The sequence below is a fragment of the Gadus chalcogrammus genome, chromosome 12 (assembly GCF_026213295.1).
Source record: "Gadus chalcogrammus isolate NIFS_2021 chromosome 12, NIFS_Gcha_1.0, whole genome shotgun sequence".
Lineage (NCBI taxonomy): Eukaryota > Metazoa > Chordata > Actinopteri > Gadiformes > Gadidae > Gadus > Gadus chalcogrammus.
The window spans coordinates 5609375-5633514 of NC_079423.1; the positions used below are offsets into that span (position 1 = coordinate 5609375).

At 43.9% G+C, this 24140-nt stretch overlaps 2 protein-coding genes across 2 annotated transcripts; one reads left to right on the top strand and one right to left on the bottom strand.

Moving 5' to 3' along the window:
- The first annotated feature begins 4774 nt into the window (after positions 1–4774).
- Positions 4775–13211, top strand: ube3a (ubiquitin protein ligase E3A). Its single transcript, XM_056603810.1, has 11 exons — positions 4775–5065; positions 5476–5523; positions 5966–6261; positions 7152–8389; positions 8666–8810; positions 9132–9337; positions 9851–10015; positions 10325–10480; positions 10579–10652; positions 10954–11097; positions 11269–13211. Coding segments are annotated over exons 2-11 (2547 nt in total). The 5' UTR covers positions 4775–5065; positions 5476–5521; the 3' UTR covers positions 11390–13211.
- cnga3a (cyclic nucleotide gated channel subunit alpha 3a) lies at positions 12827–21753 on the bottom strand. The gene is made up of 7 exons (XM_056603811.1): positions 21567–21753; positions 18718–18845; positions 17630–17734; positions 17038–17211; positions 15286–15387; positions 15107–15213; positions 12827–14960 (listed from the first exon to the last, which is right to left on the bottom strand). Exons 2-7 carry the CDS (start codon positions 18816–18818, stop codon positions 13564–13566), a joined length of 1986 nt encoding a protein of 661 aa, XP_056459786.1. The 5' UTR covers positions 18819–18845; positions 21567–21753; the 3' UTR covers positions 12827–13563.
- Positions 21754–24140: the final 2387 nt, after the last annotated feature.

Here is a 24140-nt window from a genome sequence, read left to right on the forward strand (position 1 = left end):
TGCCTTACCCTCCCCAACATTTCTACCCTGCCATGTGTTACGTTACCCCCTCCATAAGTTACCAGACATGCCTTACCCAACATTGCCTCCCCACTCTTAACTGCATGTTTCACCCATGTAAGCCATGTTTCACCCTAATCAATGGATCAGCGGTCTGTCCATGTTCCTGTCATTTCAACCTGGTTCTGTGGCATAAATCAATGGATCAGCGGCCTGGCTTTTTTTCGTATCATTTCCACTAGGTCATATCAACAGGTATCTTATACGCTAGGCCGTGGTCATAGAAACGCTTAATCAGCGAAAAACTAAACCAGGCCAATTCGCCTGGGTGGGGGGTCTTGAGTTGGCCTAAATGAGGGGCATTCAATGATGAGAACCGTAATGACTCAGGTACTTTGTGGAAGTGTTTCCTCACCCCAATCACAGGAGTTTGCAGTTATCCGGTGATTGCGCCAGTAAATCACTGTCATCGCTGTGGCCCGCCCCCCATCCTCAAACGGCTGCTTCCAGGGACTTCTTCAACGAGCCACCAGAACCGATCATAAGTAACGATTATTCACCCTTAATGGTATAATCACAGGTTAAACGGAGGCGTCTTTTAAAAGAAGGTCGATGAAACGGTGTGGGAAGCAAACTTCCGCTTTCCCTTACCTTGTAGGCCAATTGCTTCAAACCACGACCCCCACCAAGTTTAACGTCCGCCTGATAAACTTGTATGCTGTATATCTGAAGAAAACAAGGTGTGCTTCATAGGCGTAAGACATTTGAGTTATGTTAATGTTGAATTCACGCCCTTCCCTCTTCCCAGTGACCCAAAGGTCAAAACTACCCCCCAATATAACTGATCTAATCCCATGTCTAATCCCCAGCATCAATCTTTTTTCAAAGGGTTCTGTTCTGATGTGTCCACCCATGAATCACGAGTATAACTGGTAAGAACGGGTTACCTGGAAACAACTATTTTGTTCCGTTTAAAATATCTCAGAAGAGCTTCTTGATGTTTGACCTTATAAATATTTTTATTCTGTTGAATACTGCCCACTTGGCCGAGTCATCAAATGGGAATTTGGCAAGTATTTGTGCAAATTGGCCGTTCGGTTTTCCATAGTCACAAAGCAGTGGCGCAAAAAGTGGGTATGCACTATATGCGGCGCATAGGGGCGCCCCCCCGCTCCTTCGCCTCCCTCCCCCCCCACGGCGCTCCAGTGGCCGCCCCCTCGACTACGCCCTGTAGGTGAGCGCCGGAGTGTCTTCATTTGAACCGTATTGTCATCTGATGACACGTACCTCAATATGGAGAGGCATAGAAGAAAGCCCTCGGGGTCACAACATAGAAAAAGAAAGATTGGGAAGGTCGTTTTTATGTCAGTGTATCAAGAGGCTTGTAAATATACAGGTTAGCTAAATCTACTACTAGTAAAACAACAGGTTACTGTTGTCTTGCAACTGTGTAGGCTACTGATCAGAATGGAGCCTACAATATAACGGATCATAACAAGAAAAATAAAGGAACTTGTTTGTGGTTATTTTGTTTTACTTCAATCTCTATGCAAGTCTTTGTTTTATGTCAATAGACCCAGTAAAAACGGAGTTATAAAGTTGATACTTTATAACTCAATTAATAATCCAATATTTAATAAATTAATAATCCAAAAAAAAAAAAAAAAAGATTATTTTCGTATCTGAATCGAGACTGAATCGTTCTACACAGTATTACGATGCATCGAAGAATCGATTATTTTTCCCACCCCTATTGGTTACTGTACTCCAACAGTTCTAACAGAGTCTATTGTTTTGCATGTAAGCTTTTTGGTGAAACTGGTGGGGTATAATAACTGGCAGTGTCTTTCAAAGATACTGAAGCACCATGAAACAAGTGGTTACCACATAAATGCTTATCTGATGTGGAAAGAATTGGCACCCCGCTTATGCCTAGGTAAAACTATTGATAGCGAATTGCAGAGAGCCTGTTTACTCGAGTGATCGACTGCATACACTTCCTTGCAGAAAGAAACCTGCCACTGAGGGGGACTGTGAAGATGTGAATGGCATCTTCACTGTCTTAACATGTTTTAAAAGATTCACGTGTTCCTGTCTGGCTGTTAGCCCTGTAATAGTCTGCAGCTGTGGCTCATAGATTAATTGAGCTACACCCTTTCTGGTGCTCCTTAAGAGGGCCAGAGTTCTAGACTGGAGGGCGGCTTGAGTTGTGCAAGTGACTCGACTGTTTTTAAGTAAAAATATGTTTTTACCAACAACATTGTGCGTCGAGGAAACTATTTTTCACAGGGACAAATGCACAGATAGGAAATCCTCAAAATGGAAATCTTCTGGGTATCCTTGATCTCTTATAGCACGGTATGATGTTACACTGGCAGAGCATCTTAGAAAGGCTGCCTCTAAAAAAAAACACCGGATATCTGTCCTGGTGCACTCAAAATGAATTATTTGATTCAATATGTGTGAGTGTGTTTTAGGTCAAATTTGTGCCCAGATCAAAGAGGGGGGGGGGGGGGGGGGGGGCGCCTGCTATGTGTCTGCATACCCCCCAGAAAGTAGGCAGTTGCGCCCCTGTCACAAAGTTTGTTACAAATCTACGAAGACCAATGCAGTCCAGTATTGTAGCCTACCTTCTGCTTAGGTTCCTCTGTGGGGTAACAGAGCCCCCTAGTGGCTCGGAGGGAACTGTATCTGGCTTCTTAATCATTCAACCTGATTATAGTCTTATATCAATAAGGGATATTTCATGTTTATAGAGAATAGAATATATGCAACTAACCCGTTGTTACAGTTAAAAAATAATGTGTATACATATATTATTTCGTATATGTCGTCTTTGTAGGGATGGATCAACCAGTTGGCAGAGTCCACTACCAACTGTATAGCTTCATGGGCCTACACCATACAGCAAGGTATGTATAGGTGCTACACAAAGATAGAGGACAAGGTGGGATATACCCCAAATAACAATTGCCTTGTAAAGCATTTTGAGGGTCATTGAAAAGCATTACATAAGCACACTAAATAATTCATATCATCAACAGTGTGGATGCTCCTCCCCCTTGTGATGTCACGAATGGGTTGATTGCGTAACAGCTAATCAACATACCTGGTGATTAATGAAGGGTCCCTGTAACTGGAGTAGACTATCTACCTCCTACAGAAGTTAAACATAAAGCTTGGCACAGAACTCTCTGGAAAAGACACACTGGCAGAGTTACCATCTCTCCCTCTGGGGTACCAGCGTAGCTATCTGCATGGATCTACATAATTTAACAGAACATCCTATTTCAGAACCAGGTCTCGCAGATTTGTCGATGTGCTGCACTGTGTGGTGGGTAGCGAGGGTGATTTATAGGTTATGAATATGATTTAAAGGCCTTGAATGTGATTGCTCTGTCTTTTGGCCCCGGCAGCTGCGACCGGTGTCTCTCTGCATTAAATATTCCTTGGCTGCCTTGTCATCGGCTGGCTGGGGATTTGAATAGAGTTGATGGATGTAGAATATTTTTATTTTCGCTGTTTATCATTGAGCCTGTAGGAAAATCGGTGCATCTTATTTATACGTTCAACAGATTCATCATGGACACGTTCGAAAATAACCAGAGTTACTCATCAGGGAAATGGGAAAAGTGTAAATATTCCACATATAGTATCTCCTGCGCAGCTGTGCCCTTGGGTAGGGTATCGACAAGGTTTCACACACACACACAAACACACGCACACACACACAACACATGCACTCTTCCCCATATTGTTTTAAACTAGACTGCAGTGCTATTACTAAGAGTCTTTGTAACTACTATAATGCTCAAATTCTGATAGAATACCTTGATTGTTCTCAGCCTCACTTGTTTCCCTCGTTTTGGATCAAAGGTGTCCGCTAACAGACTCAATCTAAATCTAGATGGGATATTCTAATAATGACACCATCACGATCACATTTTTTTTTTTCAATAATTTTTTCAGCTGATCAATTAAAATGGACCAGATGAGTCAGTCCGCGTGGGATTGAATATTCAGCTTCTGTCTGCGCTGTGCGCTTGAACGTTAGAGGCCGTGTGCAGAGGCCTTAACGATAATGGGTCACGTCGTTCAGGGTGAGGGCCGCAGAAGGCAGACTTAACGACCCCATTCCACTGTCTACACAACCCCCCACCCCCTCTCCCCCCTCCACAACCCCCTCCACCCTTCCAGCCCCCCTGTGACTGGAGGGACAGACGAGGTCAGAGGTCAAGACCAACAGGGCCACAAAATGTTTTATGGGCAAGTTGATGACACAGCACAAGCATGCATGTCTATGAGCACAGTGCGCTGTGGTGTAACCTGATATACTCATATCCTCATACATATCCACACGCTTCCCGTTTAAGGTTTACTGTCTAGTCACTTAGCACTCTCATCCAAAATAGGGTTATACTATAGACTATTCTCCTCCCAAGTTTCCCATTAATACAATAAGGATACATTGATTATATCATATGATTTATTGTTTTAATGGCATTTTCCTCTAAACAATTCCTTTGATAATTTTAATATAAAATGATATTTCAAGAAGTAATTGTTATAACCTGAGATTAAAATTGGCAACGGATCATTGCAATTCACAGAATCTAAACAAAAAAATGTGTTCGTTTATTTATATATACGCATAGGACTACCTAACAATATATTAGGTAGGTGTAGAGTGGCGTGTTTTGGTGCGCGGAGGGGCGAGAGGGGAGGAGGCGGAGGAAGGGGGAGGTGATGGGCAATGGGTGTGGGAGTCAGTAGTCTGACAGCCCCGCGGTGCATGCTGGGATACATCGCTATGTTTACAGTGAGGCGTTGGAAATTATTTCATCTGCAACAATGTTTCACATGTTCTTGTAACATTTAACCTTCCGTTTTCTTGTCTGTTAGACTCGCAGTTAACGCCTCGAGCTCATCAAGCAGAAAATAATAGATCATTTATTGTGATCGATGATCCGTCGGCGACCGCTGGCAGTCAGAAGACGTGATTTTGCACAGTCACAGAGCAGTACGGCCAGCCAGGGGACGACCCCTGATACACTTGTGATAATCGGTGAGGATCGGTTGAGGATGTGGGTGATTCTATGAACGGCGATTGTATCTGATGGTGTTCTATGGTTGGTTTTAACAGGGTAAACCACCGTGGAGGTACTAGGGGTATGGTGGTCTGTTGACATGTCAGCTGGCCCCCCTACTCGAGTTGCAACATCACTTGTTATTGTGGATTGAGCACGGACAGTGTGTGGATTTAATACATCTGCGGATTATACGGAAATGTTGCCTTCGTTATCCAAGTCCAATCTAGCATACCATGAATGCCATGTTATTTCCACGATTTCTTGCTTTCACTTTAACCTGCGACTCTAAACAATCGTGAAAAGAGTTGCATGGCCGAAGAACACGATTCTCTGTACCTCCAAGTGAACCCTGGGCATTCATCTTTTTGTTGGGTCTTTTTTTCAGGACAGTTTCCAGTAAGACAACATCAGGAGTGTCTTATCCCAGATCAATGTAAGTCCAAATTACTGTAGGTCGATTAGCAGACAATTATCCACAAATGACGACAACAAACATGTAATAACAGATATACAAGTCTTTAGACTATTGTATGTCATTCAAACACTTTATTTATTTTATTTAATATTTAGATATGGGCCTAACTGACACCAGCCAGTTGCAGTTACCACTGACTGGCTAGATGTCAACAGGTCAGGAGGTGGACGTTGGCTGAGGCATTCCTTCCCTTTTGGTTGAAGGCAATCTGTCAATAGATCTATAGATCCGATAAATGGAAGTTAACCTTATCCTTACCACAGAGAAATCGTACTGTTATACATATACATGTGTTTCAGGAGTTTCCCATTAAAGGTAATACCTTTGACTAACCTCAATAATACATTTTTGTAGATGATCCAACAAATGATCTTTTTGACTATGCGTCCGCCCGTCGCAGGAAGAAGGCGACGGCGAAGCATCTGATCGAGCGATACTTTCGCCAGCTGACAGACGGCTGTGGGAATGAGGACTGCACCAACGAGTTCTGTGCCTCCTGCCAACACTTCCGGCCCGTCGACAAGAACTCGGCGGCCGTCAAGGCTCTGGAGTTGTACAAGGTCAACGCTAAACTCTGCAGCCCGCAGAAGAAGGACCTGGACCCAGACGAGCACGAGAGCAGCACCAATGGGTACCGACCGGAGTTCAACCGGATGACGAGCTCAGACCTGTTCCCCACCAAGGAAGCCTTTTCAGGTGCGGAGAGATTCCGGTTACTGTTTTCAGGTCTTCACAGAGTATCTGTGTGTGTTTATTGTTATTCTAGGCTTTGGGTATTATTATTGTCATTCCGGATTGGTAATGCCTATATATCCGTGGTGGACTTGATCTAATTATTATTTACTAATCTTTTATCAAGACACGTTTCTTAAGGCACTTTTCTCCCAAAGAGACTTACATTGACCTCAGATACATGGCATTCAGGAGAAGGTAGGGGTGAACAGTCAGGGTGTCTTGCCCAAGGATCCCTACACCAGGCAGTTTCTGGAAAGTTTGAGATCGAATCCATGACCTTTCAGCTGAACGACTGGTTACGTTGACATTTCTTTTTAATGTGACTGTGATTACACTAATGCTTGGAATGGTTTATAACATACTGGCCACTGATAATATTGACGGACCACAATACAGATACACCCTTCTAGTATTAACATCGGCTTCCTCAAGGAGCCCCTTTCGTTGTGAATCAAAACCCTGAATCAGCTTAACCCATCACTTCCTGATCCTTCTTTTGGTTGTTTTCACACCCTCAAAACAATCACTCTGTATCACAGAAGCCTGTTGTTTCAGTCTTTTAAACGGATCTACACAAAAGTGTTGACTTGGCTCTTCATAACTGGTGTTAAGAAGTTGTACTTCTCCCTAATGGGGGGGGGGCAGCCTATACATAAACCGGGCCGTCGTCCTGACAGCTGGCCTGATTATGATGTGCTAACTTAGTTATTCTATCTAAGTATAAGGCAAGCCAGTGTTGCTATCGATCTATTTTTGTCTATTTTGAGTACCTCTATGGGTTCTCCTCTTTGTCTGGTGATGGATGCCTTATTTGGTCTTACCCAACCCCATGGTTCTCTGTGTCCGTACAGACGTGTACTTCCTCACGGAGGACAGTGTGAGTGTGATCCTGGGCTTCTGCGAGGAGGAAGGAGACTTCTCTGCCTTGATACGCGTCATCGGCCGGGTCTTCAGCAGCGCCGAGGCACTCACTCAGAGCTTCAGGAAAACCCCAACCTGCTCTGCTTCTTCCGGTGGTGCTAATGGTGGGGCTGCGGTCGATGCTGACACCGAGGGAGAGACGACAGCGCCCCCGGTGGACGACACCGGCGGGGCTGCTGCTGCTGCCGCATCCCCTGCTTCCACCAAGGAAACCGCCTCCTCGCCTCTGGGCTCCAACGACGACGACCTGACGCTGGACGTGGAGGGCGTGCGGCGGGTGTACGACCGGCTCCAGGCCCACGAGCAGATCGAGGCGTCGCTGGTCAACGCGCTCGTCTACCTGTGCCCCAACCTGGAGCTGGACCTGGAGTACCTGGACATGTACCACACCAACCGGGACTACCTGAACATCTTTGTGCTGGTGATGGAGAACACCAACCTGCACAGCCCCGAGTACCTGGAGACGGCACTGCCGCTCTTCTGCAAGGCGGTGTGCAAGCTGCCCGTGGAGGCCCACGCCAGGCTCACCCGGGTGTGGTCGCGCTCGGGCGCCGCCCGCATCCGCCGGCTGATGGAGACCTTCCAGCAGCTCATCACCTTCACCATCATCAGCAACGAGTACGACGCGGAGACGCTGGTGAACGACGACGAGACGGTGGTGGCGGCCACCAAGTGTCTGAAGCTGGTGTTCTACGCCAGCGTCCTGGGCGGGGACCTCGACGTGGGCCACAACGAGGACTCGGACGACTCGGACTCGGACGACGACGAGATCACCCTGCAGGAGCTGCTGGGCGAGGAGCGGCTCTACCGGCGAGGCCCCCGGGTGGACCTGCTGGAGCGGGAGCTGGGCGCGCGGACGCTGGACGTGCGCCGGCCCGTGGTGCCCTTCGAGGACTTTGTCAACGAGTCGGTGAACGAGGTGGTGGAGATGGACAAGGACTTCACCTTCTACAAGGTGGACGCCGACAGCAAGTTCTCCTTCCAGAGCTGCCCGTTCATCCTCAACGCCGTCACCAAGAGCCAGGGGCTGTACTACGACAACAGGATCCGCATGTACAGCGAGCGCCGCATCACCGCCCTCTACAGCATGGCGCAGGGACAGCAGCCCAACCCCTACCTGAAGCTCAAAGTGCGCCGGGAACACATCATCGACGACGCCCTCGTGAGGGTAGGGATTTCTGATGTCTCAGGTCAAATGGCCTCGAAACTTTTGGCTTTATAAAGCCGTGGTTATCAACCTTGGGAAACAAGGCTTCCCCCACCGTTGTGTCTTGATAGATTGCATGTTCATTTGATGCAGGCAAACCTTCTAATGTGGATCATACATTGACTGGGACATTGATGTTGTTTTTGAGACGTCAAATTGGGTCATGGTCCATAAAGGAGGGAAACCCGGCCCCTGTAAAATTTCTTCATTTATTTTTCTGCAATCTTTACTTTTCAGTTGGAGATGATTTCTATGGAGAACCCGTCGGACCTGAAGAAGCAGCTGTTTGTGGAGTTTGAGGGCGAGCAAGGAGTGGACGAAGGAGGCGTCTCCAAGGAGTTCTTTCAGTTGGTCTTGGAGGAAATCTTCAACCCTGACATCGGTATGACATGATCTCCCAGTTCTACATGTGTTACTCTTTTTACTTTTTGTTCCATCTCTGAACTAGTCTTTTACAAAATAAGTAATTTTACTTAGTGGTGACCGTGTTTGGCTCCCAGCTGAAAGGTTTGGGGACCGAAACCCAATGTCCGCATTCTACCAGTAGGCATCCTTGCATGTTAGCCCCTAACCCCTGTCAGCTCTAATGCCACATATATAATGAATCAGTATAAATCACTAAAACATCACCTAAATTACTTAATAGCTCTATTTTTTATAGTTTTATTGTATTCATTCTTGATTTCTGTTATTTCCCACACAGGAATGTTCACATATGACCAGGAGACACGGTTGTTTTGGTTTAATTCGTCTTCATTGGAGAACGAAGCCCAGTACAGCCTTATTGGCATCGTGCTGGGCCTCGCCATCTACAACAACTGCATCCTGGACGTCCATTTCCCCATGGTTGTCTACAGGAAGCTCATGGGGAAGAAGGGTACCTTCCCAGACCTGGCAGATTCTCACCCAGTTCAGTAACATTCCCAAAAGTTCATTAACAGTCTGAGTTCAGTTATGTATCAGTCAATATCAGTCTTGGTTATAAGCAGCAATAACAAAATGGGAGGTCGAGATATTGTTTTACCTTATTTAGAAATGTGACCCTTTGTGGTCTTATCCTTTGACGCACATTTCATTTTATTGTTTCTAAACATATATGTGAACTGCTGACCCTGGATATACTGTATGTGCGATGTTATATCTATAGGCTGTATCAGTTAGATCTTCCTAGTTAGTCGGTTGAAGGATTTATTGAATTGGCTTACTTCCTTGGGATTTGATTAGTTAGCCAAGTTATAGGCGTATTCCTCAGGCAACCGTGTCTAATTTATTCAAGTTATAGTTTAAAACGTCCCTTGAGTAACCATGAAAGTACACATCAGAGTATTAGTGTTGTTGGATGTGTCACTGGTGGCGTAAGTTACAACGTGTTACCTCCTATTAATAGCACTTATACTGTATGTGATACGTCTCCGATTGCAGGTCCTCTACCAGAGCCTGAAGCAACTACTGGATTATTCTGGAAATGTGGAGGAGGACATGGTGACCAGCTTCCAGATCTCCGGAACCGACCTGTTTGGAAACCCGATCACCCACGACCTGAAGGAGCAAGGCGAGGGTATCCCAGTCACCAACCACAACAAACAGGTACACGACAGTCTAGTACAGGTACATGTCCTAACAAGAGGGCAGGATAATCAAGGACAGTGGTTAAGGTTTTCAAATTCACACCAATAGGGTTATGGGTTTGATGCACTACCTACCGATAGTGTATCCGTGAGCACGATGATCCCGAACCCCTACCTGCTCCTCAATAACATGTATCTGAACAAAGACGGCGACTACAAGTCCCTCCAGATGATCATTTAGGCTAAATAGTACAGAGTTCTGACCCAAGGATCTACTTTTAGACAAATAAGAAGCGTGGTCTGTAATTTGTACTTCTTTCATTTGCAGGAGTTTGTGGACATGTACACTGATTACATCCTGAACAAGAGCGTGGAGAGACAATTCAAGGCCTTTAAGAAAGGTTTCCTCATGGTCACCAACGAATCTCCACTCAAGTATCTATTCAGACCGGAGGAGGTGGAGCTGCTCATCTGTGGAAGCAGGGTGCGAACTCTTAAATCACGTCCTGGTTGTTTATGTGCCTAGCTTTGACTTTTGATCATTGTAAAAATGTGCATTGTCATTTATTTATTTTGTAACAGAATCTGGACTTCAAAGCACTTGAAGAAACAACAGACTACGACGGCGGTTATAGTAAAGACTGTCAAGTTGTAAAGTAAGTCATCATTTTCATCGTATCTTCTCTATACCATCTGAAATATCTACATTCCATTGCTCGGTACCATTAAACAGACCTCCTTATATAGCATAGCTTTATGTTATATAATGTAGTTTGTCTCTGCACCATCTAGGTCACAACTTAGCTACGTAACATAAAGCCTATGTAACAATCGATTTAGTCGTCGTATTGTTATCATACTGTAAATAACTACTTTTAAGATTATGTTAGCTACAACATCAACCATTATTCAAAAATCTTTGAGCTGGTTAAAGTTGTGGTTGTTCTGCGCTCACAGGGACTTCTGGGAGACAATTCACTCTTTCGGAGAGGACCAGAAGAGGCAGTTCCTCCAGTTCACCACCGGGTCCGACCGAGCGCCAGTTGGTGGCCTCGGAAAATTAAAAATGATAATCGCCAAGAACGGCGCTGACACAGATCGGTAAAGTACCGTGTAGATGTTTCTTTATCCTACGTGGCAGTTAAAAAAAATGAGTTATTTACCACACTAATTTGCTATGAATACTTGTTATAATTTTCCATATTTAGCATGGGGTGGAGACGCTAAGTATGCAAAATGTCTCTGGCCTTATCGTCCCGCTCTTTCTTTCAGCCTGCCGACGTCGCACACCTGCTTCAATGCGCTGCTGCTTCCGGAATATTCCTCCAAGGAAAAACTCAAAGAAAGACTTCTCAAAGCTATCACTTACGCCAAAGGATTTGGAATGCTGTGAAAATGGATCGATAATGAAGTAGTATAACAAAAAGAAACTCCTTCTCTTTTTTTAAGCTTTTTTTTCAGTAACTTTTTCTGCTTTTGAGGTGCCTCTGACGTTTCTCAGAGATGCTTGGTGATAATGCTCTTGGATATTTCTCCAACCTACGGTAACGACCATATATGGAACGGTGACGGAACTGCAGCCACGACCTATATGGTCGGGCTCTTAACGGCACTGACCATATAGGGCGTGGCTACAGTTACACTGGTCGGGTGGACAGCTTTTAGGCCCGTGACCTTGTACACATAGACACGCTCTGAACTGAACTGGCATTAACGTTGAACCTGCTGAAGAACCCCACTTCTCCCCTTGCTCCACTCCCGTTCACTCAAGTGTCTCATCGCTGTGGAATGTAATGCGTTTTGTTTAATTATTTTCAGTATTTAAGAGATGAAACTCCCATACACTTTTGTTGTGTTTACTGTAGGTAGTAGCATGTATAGAGCTTGATAGTGAAACTGTGAAAGTGCACTTATACACACAGTGTGCTCCAACTGTTTTTTTTTATTGAATTGAAGTGGGTTTGGTTTGTTATTTAATAACTACACCAGCACTATTTGCCAAAACACAAAACTGGCGATCATGGTGCTGATTGTAATCAATGTGAAGATTTTTTGATTATTGAGTTCTGATGACGTTTTAATTGTCTATATCCCCCTTGTTCCATTCTCAATTTGAAAACGTTAGAATCTGAAGAAAGTAGTCGTGGATGAGGGCGAAAATCTAAAACGGAGCAATTTTTTAACGCTTTCAAACATAGTTTTTAATCTAATTCTTGAAGTGAATGTGCTGTGTTGACAGCATAATACTAGTTCCCTCAGCCCCGGTCAGAGAGGGTCTGTTTGACTGTGAATCATTCTTATGACAGACTCTTGAACATGTCCCTGAAGCACAGCACTAGTGTACCAGCTAACATGTATTCACCTGTGAGTCGCTTTGGAGTAAACCTACCGCTAAACGTTTTACTGGGAATTGACCAGTTTGGCAACATTATACTTCGATTTCCAAAATGAAAAGCTTGTGTTTTGGGGGGTTTGGGTCCCTCATATTGATTTCCTGAAGGCAGTCAAGAATCTTACAGATGGATGGTGCTGAAAGTCGGGTTGCTTTTGGTGGTTCAAAACCCACATGCCTACGTTTGACAGGAATTTGGTTAGATTTTGTCTAAACAGTCTCTCAGGTGAAAAACAATTATGCAACGCGATTGTTACTCTTGTGTTCACAAAGTATTATTATAAATACGATACAAATAAAAAATCGTATTGAGCGGTGGTTTGTTATAATCAATTGTTGTATGAAAGTTATAATATTGTAGATTGGTAAGGAAGATGAATTGAAACAACTAGAATCCTATTTTAGTTTTGAACAGTTTTTCCTCAAAGGGACAAACAAAACAAAGAATCACATTTATTATGTTTAATGACATATTTTCAATGTCATGAACATTCCTAAATCAGAATAGTTATTGGTTTCACATTCAATTGTTCTGCGGTATTTACAGTTCAGATTAAAATCAAACAGAGGTTTTCAGTTTCCCTGTTTGTGCACACTGAGTACAGAGTACTACCCAACATATCTGGGAGTACATAATGAAACCACCACACTAGGGTTCGAATCGACAACCCCATCACCCTTTAGGTTCACCTTTGCTACCATAGTGCTCAGCCTTCGTAGCACTATTCTTTCATAGTCCTAGTTATCTCCTTGTAACCAAACTGAGGGTCAAATATATTCTGTGTAATACTGAGGCTTGGAATAGGAAATTATTATGAATAATAATAATAATTAATAATAACATTACAATAATATACCATTTCTCTATTGCTTCCATTTGATCCATGGACAGAATGGCTGAATAACGTTTCAGAAATCTTTTGAATAAAAACAGTTAAACATGTCAGCCATGTCTTACACCAAAAGAGTGTATGCATTGCATATTACGTTCCCAGTTTTGACACTCATAATGGAGAACAACAAGTAATAATAATAAATAATAATAATATACAATGATGTGTAAACAGAACGGCTATAAAGTCTTTCTGTCATGTTCTTCCTGTAGGGTTCCATGGTGGGTGGCGCTGAAGCATCGGGCGTTTTATTGACCTTTCTGACTTCCACAAGGGTCGCTACTACTGGACCTTTTTGTCCTTGTCCGCCACCACTTCCAGCAGGTCTTGCGGCTGGACGGATTTCACTTTGGACTCCATGTCGGTCACCCGCTGCTTCATCTTGGCCTGGGTGGACGTGAACTCGGCCATGATCTTGGCGAACTTGGTCTGCATGAGGTCCAGGTTCCCCTCCAGCTTGTCCACCTTCTCCTCCAGGTCTTTGGGGTCTGCACCGGCGTTGGCAATGGCCTCGTCGATCAGGTTGTCCTTCATCAGGATGGCCTTGCCCTTCTCCTCCAGGGCCTTCTTTGCGTCCGGGTACTCGGTCAGGGCCTCCATCATGTCGTCCTTGGTCAGGGCGAAGAGATCCGAGTAGCCCACGCTGCGGATGTTTGCGGTTCTCCTGTTCCCAGCCTTACTGCCCTTGATCCCCAAAATACTGATCTCCCCAAAGTACGCGCCGTCACTCAGCACCACAAACTGCGTGACCCCGTCGTCCGCCACCACGGCCAGCTTGCCCTCCTTTATGATGTACATCTCCCTGCCAATGTCGCCCTTCTTACAGATGTAGTCCCCAGGGCTGAAAACCTGCGGCTGCAGCTTCAGCACCAGCTCGATCAAGAGACCCGCCTCGCAGTCCTGGAAGATGCGCACCTTCTTCAGCGTGTCCAAGTGGACGTTGATGGCGATCTCGGCCTTGAGCTTGTCCGGGAGGTTCTTCAAAACCTCCTTCTCGTCGCACGTCTTCTTCTCTGTCCAAAGGTAGTCGAACCACTTTATCACCCTGGCCTCCAGGTCCTTGGAGACCTTGCGGAACTGCATGTACTGCTTGATGGAGTCGATCTTGGCCTGGAAGTCGGCTCGCGACGCGTTCATGTTGGAAATCATGGAGCCGACGTTTCCCACGATACTAGCGAAGATCAGCACGCCCGTGAGGAAGTCGGCGATCACAAAGAGGTATTCCACATCCTGGACCGGCGGCGGGGTCTCTCCGATGGTGGTGAGGGTCAGCGTGGACCAGTACAGGCAGTAGATGTACTTCCTGGCCAGGCGGCCGTACTCGGGGTGGCTAATGTTGGGGTACACCCAGGTGTCTGTGCCAAAGCCGATCGTCTTGGAGATGGCGTAGAAGCCGCACGCGTTCCAGTGGATGATGACCAGGATCTGAAGCACGAGGTTGCTGATGCGGAACATGTTAGGGAAGCTTGTCCGGGTCTCTGTGCGCTCAAAGAACTCAAGAAGTCGGGGCATTTTGCACAGGCGGTTCAGCCGTAACTCTGGATTGTTGAAGCCCAGCCGTAAAAACAGAAGGTCAGTCGGTATCATGGAGATCATGTCGTATTTGAACTGGGACGTTGTCTTGTATTTATCCCTCAGTTTCTTGGAGTCTTTCACGAGAAGGCCTTGTTCCAGGTAACCTGTTGAAGAAACATGGGGATTAACAAAGGGCCTGGTACAAATGAACCGATTAAGTATCTGCCAAAGTGACATTTTGAAACGCTAACCCTGATTCATTAGTTTATCAATGAATGAAAGGGATAAGTACTCCTGTTCAAGAACGTACCTGTTCTCGATCTCACGAACGAGTCGGTGTAGTAGATGAAGTCGGACGTGTAGTCGAGGAATATCCAGAGCCTTGTGTAGGTGTCCTGGAGTTCATTGAAACAGGCTCTGGAATATAAAATAAGAAAGGTTTGGATTGTGTTATCAAGCGGATGAGAGGTAGAGGGGGAGGGGGAGTACCTTGTGATGAGCATCATGAGGTTGTAGAACACAGGGAGAGCGATGACAGTGAGCCAGCGGTAGTACTTGTCTGTTGCTGGATCCATGATCCAGATCTCTTTCCTGAGAACAAAAACGGTTGTTAGGAGGTTTAAAACAAGATGGCACGGTGTCTAGTTGTTGTCGTTTCATGCCATTCAAAGTGGTCCTTGTTATTTTAAAGTATCCCCAACAGACGATGTCTAGGTGTAGTTTTCGGGTACAGAAACTAAGGAGAAGGTTTTGAACGCGCACTGGGACCCCTAGTGGTGACCGGTACTTACGGCGGCTCCTCTTTCTTTTTTTCGTCCTTTTTAGCATCCTTTTTCTCATCTTTTTTCTCGTCTTTCTTCTCATCCTTCTTCTCATCCTTCTCGTCTTTCTTCTCGTCTTTCTTTTCATCTTTCTTCTCCTCTTCTTTCTTGTCTTCCTCCTTTTTCTCATCTTTCTTTATCTCATCTTTCTTGTCATCTTTCTTGCTATAGATTACAGATTGGATTTTAATGTGTGGCTTTTAGCAGTTGAAAGAACAGAAGGGGTTGGAGTTGGGAGTGTAGATGAAGTCTGGTCTAGATGCACAACACCAGTTGCTAGATCTAACTTCAGCAGATGTTCTGTACTGTTTGTCTGTTACACAGTTCTTTGGTTCTTCGGCCGGAAGAGACCTGCTGCTGGCCATTTTCTGCCAGCAGGTGGCAGTATGTTACAAACGTGTTCCAAAAGAAGAACAGGTTTCCCTTTTTCTCATTGCCACTACTAAAGACAAGTTGGAAATGTAATTTAATTAAATGAGCATATTTCTAAGAAATGCCTCATCTAATTTATAATTATTGACAGAGTCAGCATAATTAACATCCACTTTGTGACAGGGAGTTCCCAACAAGCAGACAAACCAAGTATCTGCTTGTTCGGAAGTGTAGTTTCTGACACTAGGGAGTAAAGGGTCACATTTAGGGTTTATCAGTAAGGGTTATTTATCTAACCGCTACTATAACTAAAAAACCTAAAGACAGACTCTAGTCTAATTGCTGATAAGAACTATTTCAAAGGGTTTTGTTATTAAACAATATATATGTTCTCTGGGGAATACAGGGAATTAATTGAAAAAGTGCGAGTGCAAACTTACTCATCTGTATTGTTGCAGTTATTCATATTGTAAGCAGCCAATGGCCACTTACTAAGAAAACACAAACCAACACATTTGATCATGAAGCCACTCCTATGATCCAACGATTATAACCACTAACCATATGCTTATTAACGACACTGATCGTTCAGACGTGCTGAGGTTATTTGGGTCTGGTTTTAAGATAAACTGTTTACTGATGAAACTCCAATACCCAGAAAAGTTGTGGTCAGAATACACACAAAAATAATGCATGCATACTTTATTTTCCTTACTTTTCCTTCTTTGAATCCATTTGATTTTGTTAATTTGATGATGACTCCTTTAATTTGTTATTTATTGTTATTTTCCTGTTTCGACATTTAACATCTTTCTGAACCGTACAAGCAACGCTATTACTAATATAGGTATAACATTAAGTTAACATTACGATCAGGATAACATGACCACATTTAAATTTGCAATTGTTACGATTTTCCTGTTTTCATGTAAACTAGCTTTCCTTGATGATAAACAAGATATAAAAGTAGGCATTATACGAAGAGGTATTATGATCCGTTCCGTTCGTCTACAGAGCCCTGGTTCTCTGGACGCGTGGAGGCCCTCACCTCCTTTTGCGCAGGCTGTCCTGGAGACCCAGGGCCTGGGCATTGCTCTCCCTACTGGGGACGTCCTGCAGCTCGGGTCCCCTGAACCGCTCCAGGAAGGAGTCTGGTCGCTCCTCCTCCACCTGCATCCTGTGGAACACCCATGACCGCAGCAGGAACAGGAAGTGAGACACCCTGGAGAGTCAGTGAGGGGTAGGGGGAGAGGGGAGGTGGGAGGGGGATCGAAAGAGGAGAGAGGAGGGAGAGGAGGAGAGAGGGAGGGAAGAGGACACGGTAACAACTTCTAGTGGTTTCTGGGATTTGTCTACATGGTCGCATTGTCTAGTGCGGGTCTCTAAGACAACAGGGTCTCAAAAAACGACAGGGTATGATAATTGTAGTCTAGCCTCCATCTCCAAGACAACAGAGGCATATTGTCCAGTTTAGCGATGGTTTCCATAGTCCGGAGACGGTTGGCATGACAACAGGGTCACATGACATCGGTCGTCAAACCTAGCGCAGGTTTATGTATCTACAGTGTTTCCAGGACGTCACAATCACACTTTGTCTAATCTAGCAAGGGTCTCCGTGACTACAAGGTCACATGAAGTACCTGGCCATGGCGCCAACGCCGGTAAAGGAGTCTCGGTGGGTGTTGGGACTTCGGCAGGCGGTCGGCCCGGACGCCTCGGAGCCGTCCTCACAGAGAGAGGGAGCCCTGGGGGGGGGGGGGGGGGGTTGAGACCATAGGAATGACATGACATGAGGCCACATGACATCCTGGGACATCAACATGGTGTGTTAAGGCAAAAACAGGAAATCTTTCATTTGATCACATGCATCACCTAATCAGCCCATTATATCAGTCCCTAGTCTACAGGGTCTCTAACATGCTGGAGGTCACAGGGTCCAGCAGGCTTAGGACCACGACCTGGGCCACTGAGGCAGCTGAAGCCCAGGATGGAGGTGGATCAGGAGAGGAGAGCCCTGGGTCAGGTTGCGTTACAAGGGCAAGGGTGTCTGATGGTTGAAACGGGAACCATCACTGATGATGTCGAAAAACATGCTTGTTGGTCGCATAGTGGTCTTTAACCAGTCTGACACGAACCACCTGTAAGCAACCTGTTAGCAGTCTGATACCAACCTCCTGGTAGCATTCTGTTAGCAGTCTGATACCAACCTCCTGGTAGCATTCTGTGAGCAGTCTGGTACCAACCTCCTGGTAGCATTCTGTGAGCAGTCTGATACCAACCTCCTGGTAGCGTTCTGTTAGCTGTCTGATACCAACCTCCTGGTAGCAATCTTTTAGCAGCCTGATACAAACCACCTGGTGACCATCGGTTGACAGTCTGACACCAACCTTCTGGTAGCAATCGGTTGGCAGTCTGATACCAACCACCGGGTAGCAATCGGTTAGAAGTCTGATACATACCTCCGGGTAGCAATCAGTGGGTAGTCTGACACCAACCTTCTGCTAGCAATCTGTTATTAGCAATAGTTTATTAGCCTGCTTGCATCATTAGCTCTAAGCATCCCTTAACTCGTTACTGCAATAGATTTTGATTCAGGATTGATTGTTGGATCATTAGATATTCATCAACCATTGGATATTGATTGCTGGATCATTGGGTATTGGGGTCAAAACTACAGCTGGTGACCTATTCGATTTCTGTCAAATTCAAACCACAATGTATATCCAACCTGCTGTCGCCGTTTTCGACGACTGCGAGGTCATCGTCTGCCGCGCGGTTGGACGGCCGTAGCCTTGTTGAATAGGTTTGGTCCGTACAGATCTTGGCCATGCTTCCCGCTCCAGCGCGGCTGGCCAGCTGTGGCAAAGAAACGCAAGTCGGTCAAAGGTGACGGTTGGAAAATGGAGAAGCGCAAACATCCCCTTGTCTCAAATGTAGCACTGGGTTGCTGTTTTGGTACAAAGATTAGATGTAATATGTTCTGTGTGTGTGCTGTGTGACGTGTCTCTCTATAGTGTTTAGCATTTTGTTTATTGGGACTTGACATGAAAAGCTTATCTAGATGCCATCATTTGTTCATAATTGCAATGGTCAATTAATTATTATATCATCAAACATATTAAGGGCCATACTCTAGGACTTATGATCATACAACGTATAACTTAGAGTCTAAGTTATATGTTGTACGACGGCCCAAATTATAGCCTATTGCCTGTACTTAAATGACCTCTGATGAAGTTTAAGGTGGGATTGAACAACAAATTCAAGTAAATGAATGTAGGTTTATAGAACCTCAGTCTAAAACAGAGCAGAGGATTGGCTACGTGCACGACGTGAATACCAGTATCCCTGTACTGTCAAAGCATGGGCCCTCAATATACGGGGTGATTATGTCCTTAAGCAAACAGGATCAGAGGCTGGACGGAGTGAAAGCTCAGGAGCCGGTAAAAATAACCATGAGGAGAGATGGCCAGTGAGGTCCTCAGTGGTCCGTGGGGTATGCACAGCTCTTTAAGTCCATTAGCCCCTCTTAAAGCCCAGGGACCATCAGAGTACTTTCAATACAACATTACGACATGTCTCCCAAAGACAAGGACCGATTGCTCAATGTATGGAGACGCGTGTTTTATAAAAGACGCACTAGAAATACCAAATGTGAAGGAAAGGTGGGACGAAATTTAGAGTTTGACTCCTAGCAGTAATATTCGGGGTTGGAGCCCCTACATCTGCCGTCAGTAGGCATCTTTGATTGAGACGCCCCCTTATCTAAACCTGCCCCTAAGTGGCATTGATCCTAAGTGGATCTAAAATGTACTGAGTAACTTAAAATAGTAGTCGATGTACTGAGTAACTTAAAATAGTGTATCGCCTACTACTAGTCGATATTAGGCGATACAAAAGCCTACTGAATAATACATTTGTATAGTAAATAGTGATAGAGACAAGCAGTATCAGATGTCTTCTTGTAATCTTTGTGGATTTCACATCAAATTAGGAAATTTTCAGAAATCAGAGGAACAGGAAAAAAGGAAAACTATACAAGAAAAATAAGAAGCAAGAAAAATGTTTAGAGCTGTCAAGCGATTAAAATATTTAATCGTGATTAATCGCATTAATGTCATAGTTAACTCGCGATTAATCGCAAATTATTTCTCTATGCTAAATATCCCTTGATTTTTTTGTCCCATAATTCTTCTCATTTTAATTATCTTATCAACATGGTGAAGTGCATCGGCTTGCCATGTGCAAATGATTTTTTATTGATAACAACATTGGCATATACTGATCAAAACAGGACGATACAAAAAAAGAGCCTATAGTGCAATTAAACGACTGCTTTGAACAAATGTCATTTGAACATAGCAGTCAGGCTACTGCTTCTTTGTTTTGAGCCAAAAAAAAATAAAAAATTGGTTAAAATTGGTTTGCGTTAACGCCGTTAATAACGCGTTTAACTGACAGCTCTAAAAATTTTAGCTCAATCCGGACCATTGTACAAAGATTTGCTGGTCGTTTGGCTCTCAGGTTGCTTCGTCCCCATGGCAGGAACACATGTAGATTAGTGCTAATACCCGGGAGTTAAATTAAATTGTGTACCAGGAGGTCCAGGGAAAAACGCCTTACAGCTTTCTATTTAGGTGCATTTAGGTTGAAGAGAATCAACTACAATTTAAACCTCTTCTCTAGTGAAATGATTCATCACATATAATATAAATCAATTAGAGGTATGTTATCATTCAAATTAAGTGAATTCAGGTGTGGCTGTGGGATTTTTCTGCAAGTGGATGTCAAAATGGCAGAAGAGACCTTCGTGTTTGTCAGTCAAACAAGCCTGTTGGTTCCCTTACCTTGCTCGATGTCTTCTGTAAACAAATAGGTTTATGGCCTTAAATTAACAGTTAATTATATGAATGTATGTATACTCTTGGTAAACATTCACATAAATGTTGTAGAATACCACATTTTTTATATTACAAAAAAATTAAGTAGCTTTAAATATCCTGTTTCTCTAACTATTCATTATTTTGTGCGTTTATATCCAAATGGATTGAAACGTTGATCAGCTGTATGACGTTCTACTAAAGGGGGGTATACGTGCCTTCTATCTTTAAAGGCTACGTTTATGGGCTTGTTTAAGTTGTACCTGTGCCTGTTAATAATTTAGCTAAATTATTTCGTTTAGTAGACCTATGTTTGGCCTTTGGTGTAGCAGATTTCATTATTATTAATTTACATATTTTTGGTCTTTCATTTATTGTTGACGTCGAATGATTATGTTGAACTTTACTTTCAACAACTCTGTATGATCACCATGTAGCTCTCATTCTATATCGTGATTGAAATGTTATTACATGTATTCTTTGGCTGATTTAAGTCGTCTATAGAGTGCTGATACTGTGAGGTCATTGCTCTAACACCGACAAATGAGCAGCAACAAGATCACCAGAGTTATTCCTTAAATCGTATTATTTCCATTAAATTAAATTCCTGTTAATGAATCCAACAGATCGTAGGGTACAACATAAAGCCTAAATAACATAAAAGCATAAAACCAATTAAAAAAAAGAGCGAACCCACCTGTAAGAAATATCCTTACACCGATCTAGAAAAGTATTTTTGGTAGGTAGTTCCTCCTAGCAGGCCGTTGTTGGACTCCATGTCAGAAACGTTTTTAATCCTCTTTTGGTATCTGAAAAATGAAATCGTTTTTCTTTTTATTGTTTCCAACTGTGAGCGCGTTTCTCTGGTCAGCAGACATTCAGCACTGGAGGTCATGGACAGCTCTGCTCCAATAGGGAGGAGCCCAAGCAAACGCTTAGGACCACCTTAGGCTGAGAGAGGGTCCTGAATTATAGCGTTATCCCGGTCTACCGTAATACAATTTCCGGTCTCTTACTTGCGCTGAGATGTGCCGCCAGTTAACAGTTCCCTTGGACTATGCAAGACAAGAAAAATACGAACACGACAAGAAGAACAACAAAAACGTGAAGCAGTATAAATTGGGGCCTTTGCGGAAAATGTGACAAAGGACTACGGATATTCTTCAGATATTCTTATCAGAAGTCCCGCCCTCTCTTTCGAATCTCGACGCTAAACCAATAACAGTCCCGCCCTCTCTTTGACCACTCAATCATTAATGTCATGTATGGGAATTGCATGAATCATTGCATGGTTCGTCCGTGAAGAAAAGCACCCGTATGTTTCATAGAATTTCACAATACCTCGTCATAGTCAATCAAAGTATTAAGAAGTCAATACTAATAATAATATTAGTTCTGTGCAATCGACAAGGAAATTATCTAAATATCCTACGTCCAGGACCACCTTGTTTTAATACAATTCCTTATTGGTTCAAAGTCTTTCTAATATCTGGCTAGTTTTAAACAAAGTGAAAAAATACGAACAACATCTCAATTCAAGTTTATGTGTAGCCTACATAAAACATTGAAAAATAGCTTTTCCCAAAAATAATCAAAGAGAGATCCGCAATATCTTTATTTTTTTCTGATGAACATTATCTCAAGTATAAGGCAAATCCATAGACATAGTGTAGATAGATCAGCACATTTAGCTCTTTTCATCAGCACAGAGTCAACCAGGCCTATAATTTAGCCGCTGAGAACTTGATGAGCAAGCAGTTCGAGTGATTAGGGGAGAATGGGGAGAATCAGCGTTTGGAGCTGCCCTTGATCTAAATGTCTCTCTCTCAGATCGCCTCCCCCACCCTCCCCATCCACCACCAGCGCCCCCTCCTCCTGGAGCTAAAGAGAATCCAGTGAGCCACGTTCTGCTATCGTTAATCCCAGCTTAGACCTGAGACCTCTGCTCACCTAATGAGCCACCTAATGCTCCCGCTGTGGTGGTGGTGACTTCAAGCAAGAACCAATGTGAGCACCCGCCTGTCCTCTTCTTCTCATTGTTGTTCACTCCTTACTGTTTCTTTCTTCTTTTTTTCCGAGCAAGATCAAGCAGTGGACATTGGGGATCGAACCCAGAACTTTTGAACAGAGAGTTGAACACCTTAACAACTACTATGCAAGCAGTCTACCTATAGCATAGCATCCTTGAGCAAGATGACCCTTCCTGCCTATTCATGACATCTAGGTGAAGTCACTATCATGCTTTGAATCAAAATGTCTGTTAAATGTCTGCTTAATTGTAAATAGAGACAGAAAGATTATGCACTTCAGCTTGAACTAGCTAGACAATTGTTTGAAGGGTTGGTTTGTGTTGGTTTGTAGTCTATTAGTCTGGTTATAAGTTGATACAAGTTGTACAAGTTATGCCGAAAGTGGGTTGGGCTTTTTTGATCACGCATGGGAACATGGGAACAACAACCTGTAGCTTATGTTGTTGTGGACACAGAGCTGTTGTGTCCAGCAGAAGCTGGACACAACAGCTCTGTGTCCACAAGCCACAAATAAAGACTTGGAGACAGAAATAGTCGCTCAGGATTTGGTTTAGACGTCTGTTATTAGATACTGGCAACTGAGACGGTGCTTATGCTATGTGATAGTCTAGTGATCTGTAGGGAACACAAAAATAACAACACACAAGCATCTATATCTGTACATCTGATATTCAATTGAAGAAACAACTAAGAAATAACAAAAAATGTGTTTTACTCTAAGCCATATATCCTGATGCAAAGGTTATTAAACAATAAATAGCCCTTACTTTTCAAAACTTTGACTTCAGTAACTTTGCCATACAATCAAATATCCATTAGGCTACTTGGATGTTTAGGGCCTCAGTCCTTGTTAGTGGCTGTTGCTAATTGCACGTCAACACGACGCGTTGCCACGGTAACGCTAAATATCCAGTCACAGCCTCTCTCTAACCACTCACTCTCTCTTTTCCAAGCTCTTCCTGTCCAGCCGGCCCGTGGCCAGGTGGTGGCTGCAGATCAGATCCAGTGAAAAGCCTCTTAAATACACTGGGGCAGAAGATGAACGGTCGGCCTAATCACTGCATTCTCTCTAAACCCTGTCCGTCCCAGAATATACAGAGGCACTAGCCTCCATCTTTATATGTGTGGTTCTAAATTTGTCATTTTTTACACTACCTCAGTTTTGGTCCGATATAAATTGATCTGGTCCTAATCAAATCTAAATTGTATAATTTGATTTGATGATGACTGGGTAATTGCTG

Excerpts from the sequence above, each read along its gene's own strand:
- ube3a (XM_056603810.1), top strand. Across the intron at positions 6,262-7,151 it reads CACCAAGGAAGCCTTTTCAG|ACGTGTACTTCCTCACGGAG; the intron begins GTGCGGAGAGAT and ends GTGTCCGTACAG. Across the intron at positions 8,390-8,665 it reads TCGACGACGCCCTCGTGAGG|TTGGAGATGATTTCTATGGA; the intron begins GTAGGGATTTCT and ends TTTACTTTTCAG.
- cnga3a (XM_056603811.1), bottom strand. The coding sequence starts at position 18,818 with ATGGCCAAGATCTGTACGGACCAAACCTATTCAACAAGGCTACGGCCG. Across the intron at positions 17,212-17,629 it reads GGCGTTGGCGCCATGGCCAG|GGTGTCTCACTTCCTGTTCC; the intron begins GTACTTCATGTG and ends CTGACTCTCCAG. Across the intron at positions 15,214-15,285 it reads CTCATGATGCTCATCACAAG|AGCCTGTTTCAATGAACTCC; the intron begins GTACTCCCCCTC and ends TTTATATTCCAG.